This window comes from Hemiscyllium ocellatum, chromosome 28 (assembly GCF_020745735.1).
Source record: "Hemiscyllium ocellatum isolate sHemOce1 chromosome 28, sHemOce1.pat.X.cur, whole genome shotgun sequence".
NCBI classification, from domain to species: domain Eukaryota; kingdom Metazoa; phylum Chordata; class Chondrichthyes; order Orectolobiformes; family Hemiscylliidae; genus Hemiscyllium; species Hemiscyllium ocellatum.
This window is the reverse complement of record NC_083428.1, coordinates 48,345,095-48,364,877: the sequence shown is the minus strand read 5'-3', so window position 1 is coordinate 48,364,877 and position 19,783 is coordinate 48,345,095. Positions and strand designations below refer to the sequence as shown.

General features: G+C 44.6%; 1 protein-coding gene across 2 annotated transcripts in view; it reads left to right on the top strand.

The window, feature by feature from the left end:
- Window positions 1-18,361, top strand: part of LOC132829107 (paralemmin-1-like) — a 300,302-nt gene extending 281,941 nt beyond the window's left edge. For both annotated transcript variants that reach the window (XM_060846425.1, XM_060846426.1), the window contains exon 8: window positions 12,792-18,361. In XM_060846425.1, the coding sequence (XP_060702408.1) occupies window positions 12,792-13,465 (674 nt within the window). In that variant the 3' untranslated portion in view covers window positions 13,466-18,361. The remainder of the gene's footprint in view (window positions 1-12,791) is intronic.
- The last annotated feature ends 1,422 nt before the right edge of the window (window positions 18,362-19,783 follow it).

The window sequence follows — 19,783 nt, the reverse complement described above, 5'->3', positions numbered from 1 at the left end:
AAACATTGGTATGAAATTCTTGGTGGAACAGCACTGTGGATGCCCTACACACTCAGAACTGCAACCATTCTATAAGGCAGCTCCTCACTACCTCCTTCAGGGCATTGGAGATGAACATTAAATGCTGGCCCAGACTTTGCTACCCACATCCCATGAAATGATAAACACAAAGACATTCAGACAGCTCAGTCAAAGGCAAGGGCCAATGTAACTTCAGTTTTATTTTGTAGCATGGGTACTTTGAATGTTATGTGAGTCTCTGTGCGGTCTTGTAAGAATTGTCAGCTCACTACATGGCCTTGCAGTGTCACACAGGTCTGACCCCTGTTAGTTCAAGTCTTAACGACATTTGGGACATCCTGCCTGTCCAGGGCAGAGTCTTCACCTTGTCCAGAAGGTCAAAGGTCAGAGAGTCTTCACCCTGTCCAGAAGGCCAGGAGAGTAGTCAGGAGACCCACCGGTCACAGTCAGTGGGCAGAGATTATAACCAACAGCAGGAAGTTACACTCCCTGGTCCTTATGAATAGTACTTGTTAAAATGAAACCTGTTGATTTCCGATTTGTTATAACAGGGTGTGAGGGTAAACAAGCAGGGAGCAGCCTGGTGGCTGAAGGGGGACAATAGGTGTGGGACATTAGCTTGGGGGTTATTCGCTGGGGATATGAGATAGGGGTATTCATGCCTGAGCTCCGACATATTCCATCTCAGTAAATGTCTTGTAGCACTCTGGGTTTGGGTGTTTGCTATAAAGGAGATATCCTCGAGCTGACCCTGGCTCTGAAAGCCCCTTGGACAACAGGATATTTCAGATTTTGTAGCCCAATCTGTTTGCAGAGCAACCAGCCCATCCAGCCCAGGCCAAACCAGCCCAGGCCAAACCAGCCCAGGCCAAACCAGCCCAGACCAAACCAGCCCAGGCCAGACCAGCCCAGGCCAAACCAGCCCCGGCCAGACCAGCCCCGGTCAAACCAGCCCAGGCCAGACCAGCCCAGGCCAAACCAGCCCAGGCCAGACCAGCCCAGGCCAAACCAGCCCAGGCCAAACCAGCCCAGACCAAACCAGCCCAGGCCAGACCAGCCCAGGCCAAACCAGCCCAGGCCAGACCAGCCCAGGCCAAACCAGCCCAGGCCAAACCAGCCCAGGCCAGACCAGTCCAGGCCAGACCAGCCCTACCCAGACCAGCCCTGCCCAGACCAGCCCAGAACAGACCAGTCCAGACCAGACCAAACCAGACCAGACCAGTCCAGCCCAGACCAGCCCAGAACAGACCAGTCCAGACCAGACCAAACCAGTCCTGCCCAGCCCAGCCCAGTCCAGCCTAGTCCTGTGGTATTTGGCCAGTATCAAGCTGCTGGACTGCTGCTCTCGATGTGGTCTCCTCTACATTGGGGAGACAGGACGCCAACTTGCAGAATGTTTCAGAGAACATCTCTGAGACACACATACCAAACAACCCCACCACTCTACACTTCACCTCCCCTCTCACTCTGCCAAGGACATGCAAGCCTTTGGCCTCTTCCACCACCAAATCCAAGCCTATCCCACCTATCTGCTCCACCCTCTGCTCTGACCTATTACCATCACCCCCCACCTCCACCTACCTATCGCATTCCCAAACCCCAGCCCCCTCCTATTTATCTCACAGCCCCTTTGGGCACCCATCCTTCCACCCCGCCCCATCCCCCAATCCCTTCAAGATTCCTAATGAAGTGCTTACGCCCAAAACATCTTCTCTCCTGGTCTTCAGATGCTGCCTGACCTGTTGTGCTTTTCCAGCAACACACTCTCCACTCTTATCTCCAGCATCTACGGTCATCACTTTCTATGGATTAGTGGTAATGTCTGCCACCTTCTGGAGCTCTGGTGGTACTGCTCAATGGCTAAACTGCTTGCAAGCTGCAGTGACATATTCCAGGATCAACAGGGAGAGAGAGAGCGACAGGAACTGAGAGAGTTATAGGGAGTAAGGGATCAACAGGGACTGAGGGATCGATAGGAAGTGAGGAGGTCGGGGAAGGATGTATCCTCCGTGGCACCACTAAGTTAAATGTTTAAAAATTGCCAATGTCATCACATGTTCCTGTGCAGAGTCTCTCTGCAGTAGCTAATTTTGATCATATCCTTAATCAGTGACTGCAGAAAACTATCTCCAATCATATATCAAAGATAAACAACAATCAGGAGGAAGAAGATATCTCTCTGTGAAGTATTGCTCAGATTTGTGATTGGTTCGGTGTATTATGTTTCCTCTGTGCAGCAATAATTACAAGCACTATTCTGTTGAAGTAATTCAAGTTACATGACACAGCCTCAAAATGAAAATACTGACAGCTGATCTTGTACACACCACAAGACCATATGATATTAGCCATTCGGCCCATTTGATCATTGCTGAGATTTTTCTCAATCCCATTCCCCTGCCTTCTCACATAACCTTTGATACCTTTACTCATCAAGAACATGTCCATCTGTCTTGCATACATTCAATGACTTGGTCTCCACAGCTCTCTGCGGCAATGAGTTCCACAGATTCACCACCCTCTGGCTGAAGAATTTCCTCTTCACCTCAGTTCGAAAGGGTTGTCCTTCACTCTAAGGCTGTGCCCTCGGTTCCTAGTCTCAGAGCTCCTTAAGATAAAGGAACAATTTTACAGAATAGAGAAACAAACATAAATCTCTTGGATACCTCCCCTATGCTCTTCAAGTAATGATAACTCACAAAACTTCCATAGATTATGCCTTCCAAGTCCCCATCTTCTGTCAACCAGGAGGATAAGGGCAGAAAAGTGCCAACCCCCCTGTCCCCTCAGTCACCATCTTGACTTGGAGAGACATTGCTCTTTTTTCTCTGTCACTGAACAGCAAGGACAAGTCGACCATTCAGCCATTCAAACCTATTCCACCCTCCAAGAAGAATATAACTGATCCGATTGTAACCTCAAATCCTCATTCCTAACTTCTCCTACCCCACCCCCACCCCATTCGGAACAAGGATCTGTCTAACTATACTATAGGAAGGATGTGGAGGCATTGGAACGAGTGCAGAGGAGGTTTACCAGGATGTTGCCTGGTATGGTAGGAAAATCGTATGAGGAAAGGCTGAGGCACTTGGGGCTGTTCTCATTGGAGAAAAGAAGGTTTAGGGGAGATGTGATAGAGGTGTACAAGATGATTAGGGGTTTAGATAGGGTCGACACTGAGAACCTTTTACCGCTAATGGAGTCAGCTGTTACAAGGGGACACAGCTTTAAATTAAGGGGTGGAAGGTATAGGACAGATGTTAGGGGTAGATTCTTTACACAGCGGGTTGTGAGTTCATGGAATGCCCTGCCAGTAGCAGTGGTGAACTCTCCCTCTTTATGGTCATTTAAGCGGGCATTGGATAGGCATTTGGAAGTTATTGGGCTAGTGTAGGTTAGGTAGGATTCGGTCGGCGCAACATTGAGGGCCGAAGGGCCTGTACTGCGCTGTATTTTTCTATGTTCTATGTTCTATGTTCTAACTCTGCCTTAAGAAAGATTCACCGATTCTGTTTCCAGTGTCTGGTCAAAGAGAGAGTTCCAAACACTCACAACCCTCTGAGAGGAAACAAACTGGATAAAAGCAAATTACTGCAGATGCTGGAATCTGAAACCAAAAGAGAAAATGCTGGAAAAATCTCAGCTCTGGCAGACCTGCTGAGATTTTCCAACATTTTCTCTTTTGGTTTTGGAGAGGTAAAAAACATTTGCCTCATATTTTTCAAAAGAGATTCCACTTTCATGGGTGGGTGAATTTAAATCTATGGTCGTAATATCGGAGGCAGAGGAACCTGGAGGTTCCTGGACTGTTCGGGGTGATCTAGTGAGAAGGTGGTGATCAAAGTAATGTCGGTTGTTGAGTTTCCAACACTGGGGTATTGAAAACAAAAGCAGACAAGTTTCTGTGGTCCTTTATTAAGCTTGAGTGAGGCCTTAATAAGAATTGCGCCCAATCCTGTTCACTAATGTTTAGGAAGGATAGAAGGGTCCTTGAGAGATTCATATGAAGATTTACTGGAATAGTTTCAGGGATTGGGGATGTCAGTTACAAAATGTAGTTGGAGATGTGCCTGCAGCAAAGGGAAGATCTAATCAAAGTCTACAAGCTGATCACAGATAAGATGCCAGTAAGGAGAGGACTAGGGAGACAGAGGAGTTGAACACATGGCTACAGGGATGGTGCAGGAGGGAGAGTTTCAGATAATTGGATAATTGAGGCTCATTCTGGTGTGGTTGGGACCTCTACAAACGAGATGGTCTACACCTGAACCAAAGGGGTACCAATATCCTGGGCGTGAGGGGGGAATGTTTGCTAATGCTCTTTGAGAGGGTTTAAACTAATCCAGCAGGGGGTTGGGAACCTGAATAGTAGCTCCAGTGTCCAGGAGGTTGAGAGTAGGGAGGTCAGAAGTGACGTTTCAAGGTCACAAGAGTGTACCAGCAGGCAGGAAGGTGGTTTGAAGTGTGACTGCTTCAACGCCAGGAGCATTCGGAATAAGGTGGATGAACATGCAACATGGGTTGGTACCTGGGACCTCGATGATGTGACCATTTCAGAGACATGGATAGAGCAGGAACAGGAATGGTTTTTGCAGATTCCAGGGTTTAGATGTTTCAGTAAGAACAGGGAATATGGTAGAAGAGGGGAAGGTGTGACATTGTTAGGCAAAGACGGTATTACGGTGGTAGAAAGGATTTTTGAGGACTCATCTACTGAGGTAGTATTGGCTGAGGTTAGAAACAGGAAAGGAGAGGTCTCCCTGTTGGGAGTTTTCTATAGGCCTCCAAATTGTTACAGAGATGTAGAGGAAACGATAGCAAAGATGATTCTGCATTGGAGTGAGAGTAACAGGGTAATTTTTATGGGAGACTTCAACTTTCCAAATATTGACTGGAAGTACGATACTTTAGATGGGTCAGTTTTTGTCCAGAGGGTTTCCTGACACGGTATGTAGACAATCTAATAAGGGGCGAGGCCACATTGGATTTGGTACTGGGTAATGAACCGGGCCAGGTGTAAGATTTGGAGGTGAGCACTTTGGTGATAGTGACCACAATTTGATTATGTTTACTTTAGTGATGGAAAGGAATAGGTATATAATGCAGAGCAAGAGTTATCGCTGAGGGAAAGAAAATTATGATGTGATCAGGCAAGATTTAGGATGCATAGGATGGGGAAGGAAACTGCAGGGGATGGGCACAGTTGAGATGTGGAACTTATTCAAGGAACAGCTCTACGTGTCCTTGATAATTATGTAACTGTCAGGCAGGGAGGAAGTGGTTGAGTGAGAGAACTGTGGTTTATGAAAGAAGTTGAATCTCTTGTCAAGAGGAAGAAGAAGGCTTATGTTAGATGAGACCGAAGACTCAGTTGGGTGCATGATAGCTAGGTAAGACCTAAAGGGAGAGCTAAGAAAAGCCAGGAGAAGACATGAGAAGTCATTAGCAGATAGGATCAAGGAAAGCACTAAAGTTTTCTATCAGTATATCAGGAATAAAAGAATGACTAGAGAAAGATTAGGGCCAATCAAGGATATTAGTGGAAAGTTGTGCATGGAGTCCGAGGAGACAGGGGAAGTGCTAAATGAATATTTTTCCTCTAGAAAATTTTTACACTGTAAAAATGTTGTCGAGGAGAATACTGAGATACAGGCTATGAGATTGCGGTTCACAAGGCAATTCTGGAGAGTGTGAAAATAGATAAACCCCCTGGGCTGGATGGGATTTATCCAAGGATTCTCTGGGAAGCAAGGGAAGGGATTGCAGAGCCTTTGACTTTGATCTTTATGTCATCATTGTCTACAGGAGTATTGCCAGAAGATTGGAGGATAGCAAATGTTGTCCCCTTGTTCAAGAGGGGGAGTAGAGACAACCCTGGAAATTAAAGACTGATGAGCCTACTTCAGTTGTGAGTAAAGTGTTGGAAAAGGTTAAAAGAGATATGATTTATAATCAGCTAGAAAGGAATAGGTTGATTAGGGATAGTCAGCGTGGTTTTGTGAAGGTAGGTTATGCTCACAAATCTTTTGGAGATCTTTGAGAAGGTGACCAAACAGGTGGATGAGGGTAAAGCAGTTGATGTGGTGTATATGGATTTCAATAATGCGTTTGATAAGGTTCCCCATGGTAGGCTATTGCACAAAATACAGAGGCATGGGATTGAAGGTGATTTAGTGGTTTGGATCAGAAATTGGCTGGCTGAAAGAAGACAGCGGGTGGTGGTTGTTGGGAAATGCTCATCCTGGAGTTCAGTTACTTGTGGTGTACCACAAGGATCTGTTTTGGGCCCACTGCAGTTTATCATATTTATAAATGACCTAAATGAGGGTGTAGAATAATGGGTTAGCAAATTTGCGAATAGCACTAAGATCGGTAGAGTTATGGGTTCTGCCGAAGGATGTTGCAGGTTACAGAGGGACATAGATGAGCTGCAGAACTGGGCTGAGAGGTGGCAAATGGAGTTTAATGCAACAAAGTGTGAGGTCATTCACTTTGGAAGGGTAACTGGAATGCAGAGTACTGGGCTAATGGTAAGATTCTCGGTAGTGTCGATGAGCAGAGAGAGCTCTGTGTCCAGGTACATAGGTCCCCGAAGGTTGCCACCCAGGTTGATTGGGTTGTTCAGAAGGCGTACGGTGTGTCAGCTTTTACTGGTAGAGGGATTGAGTTTTGGAGCCACAAGGTCATGCTGCAGCTGTACAGATCTCTGGTGCAGCCACACTTGGAGAATTGCGTACAGTTCTGGTTACCGCATTATAAGAAAGAGAGTCACAGAGTCATAGAGATGTACAGCATGGAAACAGACCCTTCAGTTCAAATCATCCATGCTAACTGGATATCCCAACCCAATCTAGTCCCACCTGCCAGCACCCGGCCCATATCCCTCCAAACCCTTCCTATTCATATACCCATCCAGAAGCCTTTTAAATGTTGCAATTGTACCAGCCTCCACCACTTCCTCTGGCAGCTTATTCCACACTTGCACCACCCTCTGTGTGAAAAAATTGCCCCTTAGGTCTCTTTTATATCTTTCCCCTCTCACCCTAAACCTATGCTCTCTAGTTCTGGACTCCCCCACCCCAGGGAAAAGTCCTTGGCTATTTATCCTATCCATGCCCCTCATGATTTTATAAAACTCTATAAGATCACCCCTCAGCCTCCAATGCTCCAGAAAAAAACAGCCCCAGCCTATTCAGTCTCTCCCTACAGCTCAAATCCTCCAACCCTGGCAAAATCATTATAAATCTTTCTGAACCCTTTCAAGTTTCACAACATCCTTCTGATAGGAAGGAGACCAGAATTGCATGCAATATTCCAGAAGTGGTCTAACCAATGTTCTGTACAGCCATAATAGTGGTGGAGAGATGGACTTCAGATGGGCTTCACAGGTCGGCGCAACATTGAGGACCGAAGAGCCTGTACTGCGCTAGATTGTTCAAAGTTCTATGTTTAAAATGGTCAAAGAGAAATTGTTCCATTAGCTGATGGTCCAATGACAAGGGGACACAGCTCGAAGATTTTTGGAATGAGACACAGCAATTAACGATGACTGACTGCCTGTGAGAACAGTGAATTCAGATTAGTGATGTCAGAAGAAAATTGGATGGAAATTTGTAACAGGACTGTGTGGATGGAGTGAGGGAATTGGAGTAGCAGGTTTGCTTCATAGGGTTAGTATAATCTCAATGGATAGAATGACCTCCTCACTGTAATAACAACTCTAAAACTCTATCAGTCAGAATCAACCAGGTTTCAGAAGTGACGATCTGATCCTTAACCTAGCAGGTTCTCGCTATAGGCCCCACTGCAATCACTTCAGCTTGTAGATTGGGATGAAAATTCTGTGAGTTAAGGTGCTGAGGGTGTGCTGCACTGTTGAAGCTGCAGTTGGTTCAATGAGGACCTAAGCTCAGACCTGAGTTTCACTTTCAGGTCAATGTGGAAGACCAAATAGGTTTTACTTTTCTTCACTCATGGAATGTGGGTGTCACTGGTTGGGCTGGTGTTTGTTGCCTGTCCTTCATTGGGTGGCTCAGTGGTTAGCACTGCTGCTTCATAGATCCAGAGACCCGGGTTCGATCCTACCCTCGGGTGACTGTCTGTGTGGAGTTTGGACATTCAGATGTGCAGGTTAGGTAGATTGGCCGTGCCGAATTGTCCAGGAATGTGCAGGCCAAGTGGATCAGCCATGGGGAAACAGAGTTACGGGGATAGGGTAAGGGGAGGGACTGGGTGGGATGCAGTTCAGAGGATTGGTGTAGGCCGAATGGCTTTCTTTCTGCACTGTAGGGATTCTATGAATTGCCCTTTGGGGTGAGCCACCTTCTTGAACTGCTACAGTCCATGGGATGTCGGCGCCCACATGGTTGTGAAGAAGGGAGTTCCAGAAATTTGACCCAGTGACACCGAAGGAACCACAATCACCCAGGGAGGTGTGTGACTAGAACATAGAACATAGAACATAGAATAATACAGCACAGAACAGGCCCTTTGGCCCACAATGTTGTGCCAAACATCTATCCTAGATTAAGCACCCATCCATGTACCTATCTAATTGCCGCTTAAAGGTCACCAATGATTCTGACTCTACCACTCCCACAGGCAGTGCATTCCATGCCCCCACCACTCTCTGGGTAAAGAACCCACCCCTGACATCCCCCCTATACCTTCCACCCTTCACCTTAAATTTATGTCCCCTTGTAACACTCTGTTGTACCCGGGGAAAAAGTTTCTGACTGTCTACTCTATCTATTCCTCTGATCATCTTATAAACCTCTATCAAGTCACCCCTCATCCTTCGCCGTTCCAACGAGAAAAGGCCGAGAACTCTCAACCTATTCTCGTACGACCTATTCTCCATTCCAGGCAACATCCTGGTAAATCTTCTCTGCACCCTCTTCAAAGCTTCCACATCATTCCTAAAGTGAGGCGACCAGAACTGCACACAGTACTCCAAATGTGGCCTAACCAAAGTCCTGTACAGCTGCAACATCACTTCACGACTCTTGAATTCAATCCCTCTGCTAATGAACGCTAATACACCATAGGCCTTCTTACAAGCTCTATCCACCTGAGTGGCAACTTTCAAAGATCTATGTACATAGACCCCAAGATCCCTCTGTTCCTCCACCTGACTAAGAACCCTACCGTTAACCCTGTATTCCGCATTCTTATTTATTCTTCCAAAATGGACAACCTCACACTTGGCAGGGTTGAACTCCATCTGCCACTCCTCAGCCCAGCTCTGCATCATATCTAAGTCCCTTTGCAGCCGACAACAGCCCTCCTCACTGTCCACAACTCCACCAATCTTCGTATCATCTGCAAATTTACTGACCCACCCTTCGACTCCCTCATCCAAGTCATTAGTAAAAATTACAAACAGCAGAGGACCCAGAACTGATCCCTGCGGAACTCCACTCGTAACTGGGCTCCAGGCTGAATATTTACCATCTACCACCACTCTCTGACTTCGACCGGTTAGCCAGTTTTCTATCCAATTGGCCAAATTTCCCTCTATCCCATGCTCCCTGACTTTCCGCATAAGCCTACCATGGGGAACCTTATCAAATGCCTTACTAAAAACCATGTACACTACATCCACCGCTCTACCCTCATCCACATGCTTGGTCACCTCCTCAAAGAATTCAATAAGACTTGTAAGGCAAGACCTACCCTTCACAAATCCGTGCTGGCTGTCCCTAATCAAGCAGTGTCTTTCCAGATACTCATAAATCCTATCCCTCAGTCCCCTTTCCATTACTTTGCCTACCACAGAAGTAAGACTAACTGGCCTGTAATTCCCGGGGTTATCCCTATTCCCTTTTTTGAACAGGGGCACAACATTCGCTACTCTCCAGTCCCCTGGTACCACCCCCGTTGACAGTGAAGACGAAAAGATCAATGCCAATGGTACTGCAATTTCCTCTTTTGCTTCCCACATAATCCTAGGATATATCCTGTCAGGCCCGGGGGACTTGTCTATCCTCAAGTTGTTCAAAATGTCCAACACATCTTCCTTCCTAACAAGTATCTCTTCTAGCTTACCAGTCCGTTTCACACTCTCCTCTTCAACAATACGGTCCCTCTCGTTCGGAAATACTGAAGAAAAGTACTCATTCAAGACCTCTCCTATCTCTTCCGACTCAATACACAATCTCCCACTACTGTCCCTGATCGGACCTACCCTCGTTCTCGTCATTCTCATGTTTCTCACATACGCATAAAATGCCTTGGGGTTATCCTTGATCCTATCCGCCAAGGATTTTTCATGCCCTCTCTTAGCTCTCCTAATCCCTTTCTTCAGGTCACTTCTGGCTATCCTGTATCCGTCCACTGCCCTGTCTGAACCCTGTTTCCTCAACCTTATGTAAGCCTCCTTCTTCCTCTTTACTAGACATTCAACCTCCCTCGTCAACCAAGGCACCCTCACACAACCATTTCTTTCCTGCCTGATAGGTACATACATATCAAGGACACGTCGTATCTGCTCCTTGAAAAAGTTCTACATTTCCACCACATCCTTCCCTGACAGCCTATGCTCCCAACTTCTGCTCCTCAAATCCTGTCTTACAGCATCGTAATTTCCCTTCCCCCAATTGTAAAATCTACCCTATTGTGCGCACCTATCTCTCTCCATAACCAAGGTGAAAGTCACAGAATTGTGGTCACCATCACCAAAATGTTCACCCACTAACAAGCCCATCACTTGTCCCGGTTCATTACCGAGTACCAAATCCAATATGGCCTCCCCTCTGGTTGGACAATCTACATACTGAGTTAGAAAAGCTTCCTGGACACACTGCACAAACACCGCCCCATCCAATCTACTTGATCTAAAGAGCTTCCAATCAATATTTGGGAAGTTGAAGTCGCCCATGACTACGACCCTGTGGCTTCTGCACCTTTCCAAAATCTGTTTCCCAATCTGTTTCTCCACATCTCTGCTGCTATTGGGGGGCCTATAGTAAACACCCAACAAGGTGACTGCTCCTTTCCTATTTCTGACTTCAGCCCATACTACCTCCAAAGGCAGATCCCCCTCGAACTTCCTTTCTGCAGCCGTTATATCATTTCTAATTAGCAATGCCACCCCCCCTCCTTTTTTACCACCCTCCCTAATCTTACTGAAACATCTGTAACCAGGAACCTCCAACAACCATTCCTGTCCCTCATCTATCCACGTTTCCGTGATGACCACAACATCGTAGTCCCAGGTACTGATCCACGCCTTAAGTTCACCCACCTTATTTCTGATACTCCTTGCGTTGAAGTATACGCACTTGAGCCCATCTCTGTGTCCGCAATTATTCCCTGTCAGTGCTACCTTCTCCACAGCCTCCCTACGTTCTTGGACATCCTGACAAACAGCTAGCTTACTTGCTGGACTACAAGTCCTGATCCCATCCCCCTGCCAAATTAGTTTAAACCCCCCCGAAGAGTGCTAGCAAACCTACCCCCCAGGATATTGGTGCCCTTCTGGTTCAGGTGCAACCCGTCCTGTTTGTACAGGTCCCACCTTCCCCAGAATGCAGTCCAATTGTCCAAATACCTGAAGCCCTCCCTCCTACACCATCCTTGCAGCCACGTGTTCAACTGCACTCTCTCCCTATTCCTTGCCTCACTGTCACGTGGCACCGGCAACAACCCAGAGATGACGACTCTGTCCGTCCTAGCTTTTAGCTTCCAGCTTAACTCCCTGAGCTCTTGAATGACCTCCCCACCCCTCTTCCTACCTATGTCGTCGGTGCCAATGTGCACCACGATTTCTGGCTGCACACCCTCCCCCTTAAGGATTCTGAAGACACGGTCCGAGACGTCTCGGACCCTGGCACCCGGGAGGCAACAAACCATCCGAGAGTCTCGCCCATATCCACAGAACCGCCTGTCCGTCCCTCTAACTAGAGAGTCTCCTATAACTAGCGCTCTCCTCCTCTCCCCCTTTCCCTTCTGAGTCTCAGAGCCAGACCCCACGCCACAGACCCCGTCACTGCAGCTTACACCTGCAAGGCTGTCCCCCCCAACAGTTTCCAAAGCTGTATACTTATTGTTTAGGGGAACGACCACAGGGGATCCCTGCACTGCCTGCTTCTTCCCCTTCCCACCTCTAACTGTTACCCAGCTACCTCTGTTCTCCGGCGTAACTATGTCCCTGTAGCTTCTATCAATCACCCTCTCAGCTAGGAGGGGAGCTTGCTACAGGGTAGTGTTCCATGCATTAGCTGCATTTGGCTAGCTACCTAATAGATGATATGGGTTTGGAAGGTGTTGTCTATGGAACATTTGAGTTATTATTACAAATAGTTTATTAACCAGCATCTGGGGAACAAGCAGTGTACCTGTTGAAGCAATATTCCGGATAATCGAGAGGTATGCCTAATCAACATAAAAATATGCCAAGTAATGCAAACATAACATATGACTGTTATACTTTATTTACAGCATAAATAATGATCTAACCTTGCCTTAAATATTACCGGTAGAGAGCTTTCTCATTTGCATCCTCATCTGATTACTCAGACACTGGGGAGATCGCAATAATACAATAAATATGCATTTAAGGTTTATATGTTTTGCTGGCTCATGAGATTTCAGGTCATTGGGGAAGGTGCCAGTTCAAACAAAGTTTGCTGTCTTTTGTTATTTGAAGAGCTGTGGTGGGAGAGATTTACCCCACCAGATTATGGAACCATTGCCACCATCCTTAACATGCAGTGACAGTATTTTTTGCTACCTATTTGCTGACATTCAGCTCCTTTTGTTGTTTGCAGCGATGTTTGCGGTGGAAATTACGGTGGAGAAGGACAATGTTACAGGGGAGACCAAAGTCTTGTCCACCAGCAGTGTGTCTCCCAAGAACCTCAAGCAACAAGGAGTCAAGGTCTATGAGGATGACCTCAAGGTTATCCATGAAATGCGCAAAGGTGACGGAGCAGTGGAGAACGGAATCCACCTTCTCACTAGCACCGAGGTGGACGAGCTGATACAGAAGGCTGACAAGGTGACAGACTTCAATAAAGCGCTGGCTCCTGAGGGGAAAGGACCTCATGGTCAGCTTCAGGCCGACGGTCAGACCCCAGAGAAGCTAAAGCCGGACGGGATGGCCGGAGAGAGCCTTAAAATCCTTCAGAAAACCCCGGGGGATGGTGCAGAGCCCAGCAAAGACCAGCCGGTTACCATGATCTTCATGGGTTATCAGGACGTCGAGGACGAGAATGAGACCAAGAAGGTGCTCGGGTATGATGGAACAGGCAAAGCAGAGCTTGTGGTGATTGAGGATGCTGATGGCAAGAGCGAGAGGCCAGGGGAGAGCCAGGCCCCTCCCAATGGCACCACCGCTGCCCAGGGTGCTGAGGAGAAGGCAGCTGGGAAGGGTAAAGAGGCAGTAGGCGAGGTGGAGAATTTGAAGGAGAAGCAACGTTGCCAGTGCTGCGTCGTGATGTGATCGCGCCCTGTCTTATCCTTCTTATTGTACAGTCGGAATGTTATATGTTCATAGTCTTCAGATGCACTGTTTGTCTTCTAACGTAACACATGCTTTAATTGGGGATGCAAGGATTGCAGCCAATCCATCGCAATTTAGCAAAGACCTGCATTTTCATTGGCATTCGGTCAGGGCCTAAATAAAAGCTGAGAGCTAATTGGCTGAATGGTACCCAAAACATCATCCATTGAGTACAGTAGAGCTTCACTGAGTCTACCTTGGCGATGACATGATGGTGCTGTAATGTCCCGTTGCAATCATCCACGAACAATATGAGAGTTGTTATAAACAAGCCATGAGCAACCATCTCTCAATGCAGAAAGAAAACAAACTCACAATTGATCTCTATAAAGTGACGCCTGTCCAAGCTGTTGGGCAGGAAGCAGTGCTTGTCAGTGATCAAAGGTTGCCCTGATCACTCTGTAAGTCAGCAAACCCAGAGCTCAGAAATGGCTTGAACTATGTCCTTTAAAAGTAACTGATAGAATCATAGAATCACTATAGTGTGGAAACAAACCATTTGGCCCATCGAGTCCACACTGACCTGCCGAAACACAGCCCACCCAGACCCACCCTATCCCTGTAACCCTACATTTCCTGTTGCTTGCCCACACATATCTGAACTTTATGGGCAATGTCCCATGGCCAATCCAACCTTAGCCTACATTTCTTTGGGATTTTTTCTTTCATTGTCTCTCACCAAAAGTGAACAGTTGGGAGGAAGGACTTGAACAGTTTTTAAAGAGGACTTAAACCTCTTTTTAAAAACAAAAGGGTTTTTTTTACGTTCAAATTTCAAAACAGAGTGAAGGCCTCATGGCCGGAGAGAAAAGGGATGGGTGGATTGAATCATTTTAGTTTCTTCAAAATCTGAATTTAATTGTGTCATGTAATAATTGGGTCATAGTGTTACAGTAATAAAGCCAGGCCTACCTTTTGTAAATAGGGTTTATATTGTAGCTGATCTCTAGGGGAGGTGATGATCTAGTGATATTATCACAGGACAATTAATCCAGAGACACTGTTAATGTTCTAGGGTCCCAGGTTCAAATCCTGCCACGGCTGATGGTGGAATCTGCTTTCAATAAATATCTGGAATTAGGAATCTAATGATGAGCATGAAACCATTGTCAATTGTCACAAAAACCCATCTGGTTCATTAATGTCCTTTAGGAAAGGAAATTGCCATCCTTAACTGGTCTGGCCTACACGCGACTCCATACCTACAGATTGACACTTAATTGCCCTCTGGGCAATTAGGGATGGATAATAAATGTTGGTCTGGCCAATGCTACTCACATCCTTGAAGGAATTTCTAAAACCTCAACTGAAAACAGACTAAGTCAGCCAAAGGAGATGTTTCTGGGAATCTGCTGGTAATGTAAGGGTTAAAAAGTACATAGTCAAAACTCATAGTAAAACTTTCTCATCAAGTTCATTCTTCTGTCATCTGATCAACCTGGAAACTGTACTGTACACAAATATATGATGCTTGGAATTTCGCTTTAGTACAGTGAGTCCCACCTTTTCTCATCTAAGTCATATCAATGTGAATAAGTTCTGTCCTTTATTGAGCCACAGTGCCATTGAGTTCAATCTCTCTACTTCATGGTGATATATGATGCCTTAAATGATCCGAATAAGCAAAAATAAACTAATGTTAATACTGTCATTTGGTCATTTTGGATCATAACCAGTTTGCCAAAGGGGTTATGATATCCTGCAGAGAATCTATTGCTGGACAAACATAGTGAGGTTAGTAGAGGAATATTCAGCATCATGTGGGGTACCCTTGCTGTTAAATAATGGGCTAGATCATTCACAAAAACCCCTGAAACTAGATTAATGCTCGTTTTTGTCCAACATGCTTTTTTATTTCTTCCTGCTCAAGCTACAGTTTTAGTGAAATGAAACCAGTAATTCCTCCACAGGAATCATTTGACTGGATTCCTTCAGCGCATGTACTGCTTAGTCCATTTCTCCAGACCATGCATTGATTGATCTTTAACTGAGCACTGAACTCCTTTCTTAGGCATACAAGATGGTTGACCACTGAATTTTCATTAACTTTGAAAGACTCTGTTAATGTATATATACAGTCAATGTTAAATCAACTTTGGTTTTTCTACATTGAGATTTCGGTATTATCAATGTCAAACTGGCAGCTGAGATCTTTTAGTCAGCCTGAAAATTTGTCTGTACAGTTTGGATTTTCTGAATCATTGCATCCCTAATTTTGAAACACTTTTCTACATCACAGTTAGTCTTGAACCAGATCAACCTATTCTATACACTGCCAGGCACCATGCACTACTCTCAGCATATATGTATGACGTGATACAATGGGACAATTTTATTTTTCTCTGCATGTTCTATAGCTCCAAGCTGATTACAGATCATTGTAAAAGTAGTTAACTGATGGTGTTTTTTTTATCCGACTGCAATCTGTCTGCAATTCCTTTTTACATCTATCCAAAGGTTCAATGAGCCTAGAGACCAATTGCAACATTGCTGTTTAGTTGAAGATTCTCAGTCCACTTTCTGCTCCAGATTCTAATCAGTTCAAATCTGAATCGACTGATTGTCCAGATTAAAACTTCAGATACAAATGGTGTCATGCAAACTTAGTGATTCTTAAGTCATTCTAAATACAATCCAGATCAAATCTGACTTGTGCAAGTGTCCAAACTTGATTTTAAAAAGTACACCACTTGAAGCTGTGGATCTGATTGTTCCTGAGCTGAGCTGAGTTCACTTTGTTTGAATGTGTTTGCTGAAGTGCCTGCGTGTTTATGTTTTTTTTAGTACGTGTGTGTTTGAATGTGTGAGTGCTCCTATGTTTGAATAAAGCTTTGTATGCATTTCCCTTTATAAGTTTGCTTGAGTCCATCTGTACTTACCTGCTTGTGCGCACGCCTGTACTTGCATAAGTGTGTGTATGCATGTGTGTGTGCATTTGTAAGTTTGCCTGTAGACAGCCTGTCTGTCTGTTTGTGTATGCAAGTGTGTATTTATGTGTACGAGTGTCTTTGTGTGTACGGGTGTGTGTTGTGTGTATGGGTGTGTATTTATGTGTACGAGTGTGTTTGTGTGTACGGTGTGTATTTGTGTGAGAGAAAGTAACTCAGAATTCCTGGGAACTCACTTCATTCCTCTTGTGTTCCTGATCACATTATTTGTTTCCATGGTGACTCCAGGCATTACCAAAGATTGCACCAAACGATATCACTGCAAAAGTTGTTGTTATTGTTTTTGTTAATGGAAACTTCATTAAAAATGGGAGTAAGCAAGACAATCAAATTTCTTTAAAATGCTTTCCCATTTTGTTGCTCTCCATGAACTATTATTGAAAATTCCCAGCCTATTATTGGAGAAATCAATATATGTATAGATCTATAAACACATATATCTATTTTTGAACACGATGCCTTGGGAATGGCTTTGAACCATGTTTAGATTTCCCTAACCTGGTTAGAGATGGATACGATAGTGCGAGCATGCTCATTAGATAATAAAGTAGTCCCATTTTATTCAACACATTCCAGAGGCCTGTGACACGAGTGATCTCACATAAATTCTTCGGCGTAGCACATGTGTAAGCGTGATGTGCACTTCCCTGAAGGTCTGAGCACCATGTCTGTAATGTGCTTCTGGATTTCTGAGACTTTGGGACTCCAGCTCTCTGTAGCTGAGAGGCAAAATCAATCAGAGTGCAGATTCCCTTCATGTGTCAGGCATTAGGCTTTGTAATCGATTTGTGTTCTTTGTTGTTTAGTGCTGGTGTTGTAAAGGGTTGGAAACCCTTAGTAATCTCTTCTGTATCATACCCCTTCGAAAATCCTATAGCATACATTGGTTCTTGAGGGGCTTTTAAACACATTGTCCAAAAGACTATTTTACAACATTCAGCCAGATAAACAGATACCTAGTATTAAAACATATTGGAGCATGGACAATGAGTACTTTGGAATACAAGTTGCAAATGATTGTCTAACTTTTATGTTAAAAATGCTTTGTGTTTTTTTTAAAACAAGAAGAATCAGTTCCCATTGACAACTTTAGTAAAAGAAAATTTAATGCATATATTTTTGTTATGACATCTTATAATTACTGTTAATTTGTGGTGTGTGCAACACACACACACACACACACACACACACACACACACACACACACACACACACACACACACACACACACACACACACACACACACACACACACCTCACAATATGCTTGCCTGAGGTGTCCAAATGCTTATTTGGTGATACATAGTCGCTGGACTCATACAGGACAAATTATACACGCTGTACAATGTTTGCTCTATATTAAAGAATCCAACACCAACAGAATGTTTTGTTTTGTGTGAGGGAAGTTGTTTGAGTGTGCATTACAGTCAACCCCCCTTCGAAGCATCTGGCAATAAAACTTGCTGTTCTTTTCACCTTGTGCATGCAGAACTGTTCTCCTTAAGGCTCACTTTCACAAGTGGACCATCTTCCAACAACTAACTGAGATGTCATGTGGTAATGAAATTGTAGAGTTCTAACTAGAAGATCAAAGAACTTGACTATCTGTACCACTGATGTGGATAACCTGACAGTTTACTCCCATTGATGGTTAGCAGTCCACCAATTTGTAAAAGAGAAAAACAAGTATTAAATGTCAATGTTTCATTAGAGGATTGGGACTGTAAACAAATGGAAGGAAAATTAACAAAGCTAAATTATAGAACTTGAAACTGCTCTTGCCACATGCACCCAAGTGGAGTCGACTGTATTTAACTGTTTGGAACAATGTGAAATTTAATATGCAAAACTGTATAGTAATCAAAAATAAAATCTAGATGTGATTAAATGGAATGTTATTAATGTGACTAAATCCTAGGAATTGGAATGGGAGTATAAAAAAAATTTAAAGTACAATTGATTATTTCTCAACAGGTTTAAGTAAATGTTCTAGTTGCAGTTGTGCAGTTTTAATGATCTCTTTTGTTGTTAGTTTTCCAGATGAGTTGGTCTTCATTTGCAAAGTCTTGTATGTTGAAAAATATGTCTTTTGTTCTTCATGTGATTGGATGCATCCAGAGATTTCTTGGAAGCACTTAATTCCTATCCTGGAGTTTTCTCAAGATCACTTACACTCTGAATAGTTTCTCTGTTAATCAGCTTTGTACCTTGATTCCATGGCTGAAATTTGCACACTTGGTTTTGTTAAGCAACATGGTTTTTCAAATTGGTTCCACTTTCTGTTTTGTTTGACTGGAAGTTGGATTATACTCATTCAGTGACCATTTTCTGAATCCCATGCTTAAAAGTAATCTTTTCTTTAACTTTCCAGCCCATTGTATAAGTCTTGTCTCCCATAGGCAAGTAGGAACTTGGGTACTAACCTAGTTGATAGCTTTCCTGAGCTGTGCAGGTAATGTGGAATGGGAAGATGTTGGCTGGGATTCAACCAGCAGTAACAAAGTCCCGAAGCTGGGCATGAACAGGCAGAGTTGTTGTGGGAGTGCAATGTTGGTGGAGAGAAGAGGATGTAAAGGTTGCAACAGTGGTATCCTACAGAAACAAAGATTCTGTTGTGCTACTGAGTATCAAAGGTGTCTCCCACCATGCTCAGACTCAACTTCTGGCATAGTGGTAGTGTCTCTATCTTTGAGCCAGGAGGCCTGGGTTCATGTCCCACCTGAGCCAGAGATGTGTAATAGCATCTCAGAAGAGGTTGATGAAAAATATTTTGGTATCACTGACAGAACTCTGCAAGCGCATTGACAAGGGAGACACTCCCAACAAGATGGGCAACTAGGAACAACCAAGTGACTTTCAGGAGCAAGGTGCTTTTCCAGGAGGTCTGCACCCTCAGCTTTCTGACCAGAGAACCCAACCAACACCTGCCAAGAAAAAAGGCTCAATAATGTCTGTCTCTGGTATCTACAGCGACAATTGGAAAGACAAATCCATCAGACAGTAAGATGTAGGAACAGGCAAGACAGCTCCACCATTCAATGTGATCCTGGCTGATCTGATAATCCTCAACTCCATTTTCTGCCTTTTCCTCATGATTAACTCTCTGTCTCAACCTTGAATACATTTAACAATAAGACTATAAGACATGGAAGTAGAATTAGACTATTTGGCCCATCGAGTCTGTTCCATCATTTGATTATGGCTGACGTATGTCTCAACCCCATTCTCCAGCCTTTTCCCTGTGACCCTTGATTCCCCCTTACTAAAACCAACCTATTTGTCTCTGTCTTAAATACACTCAATCATTTGG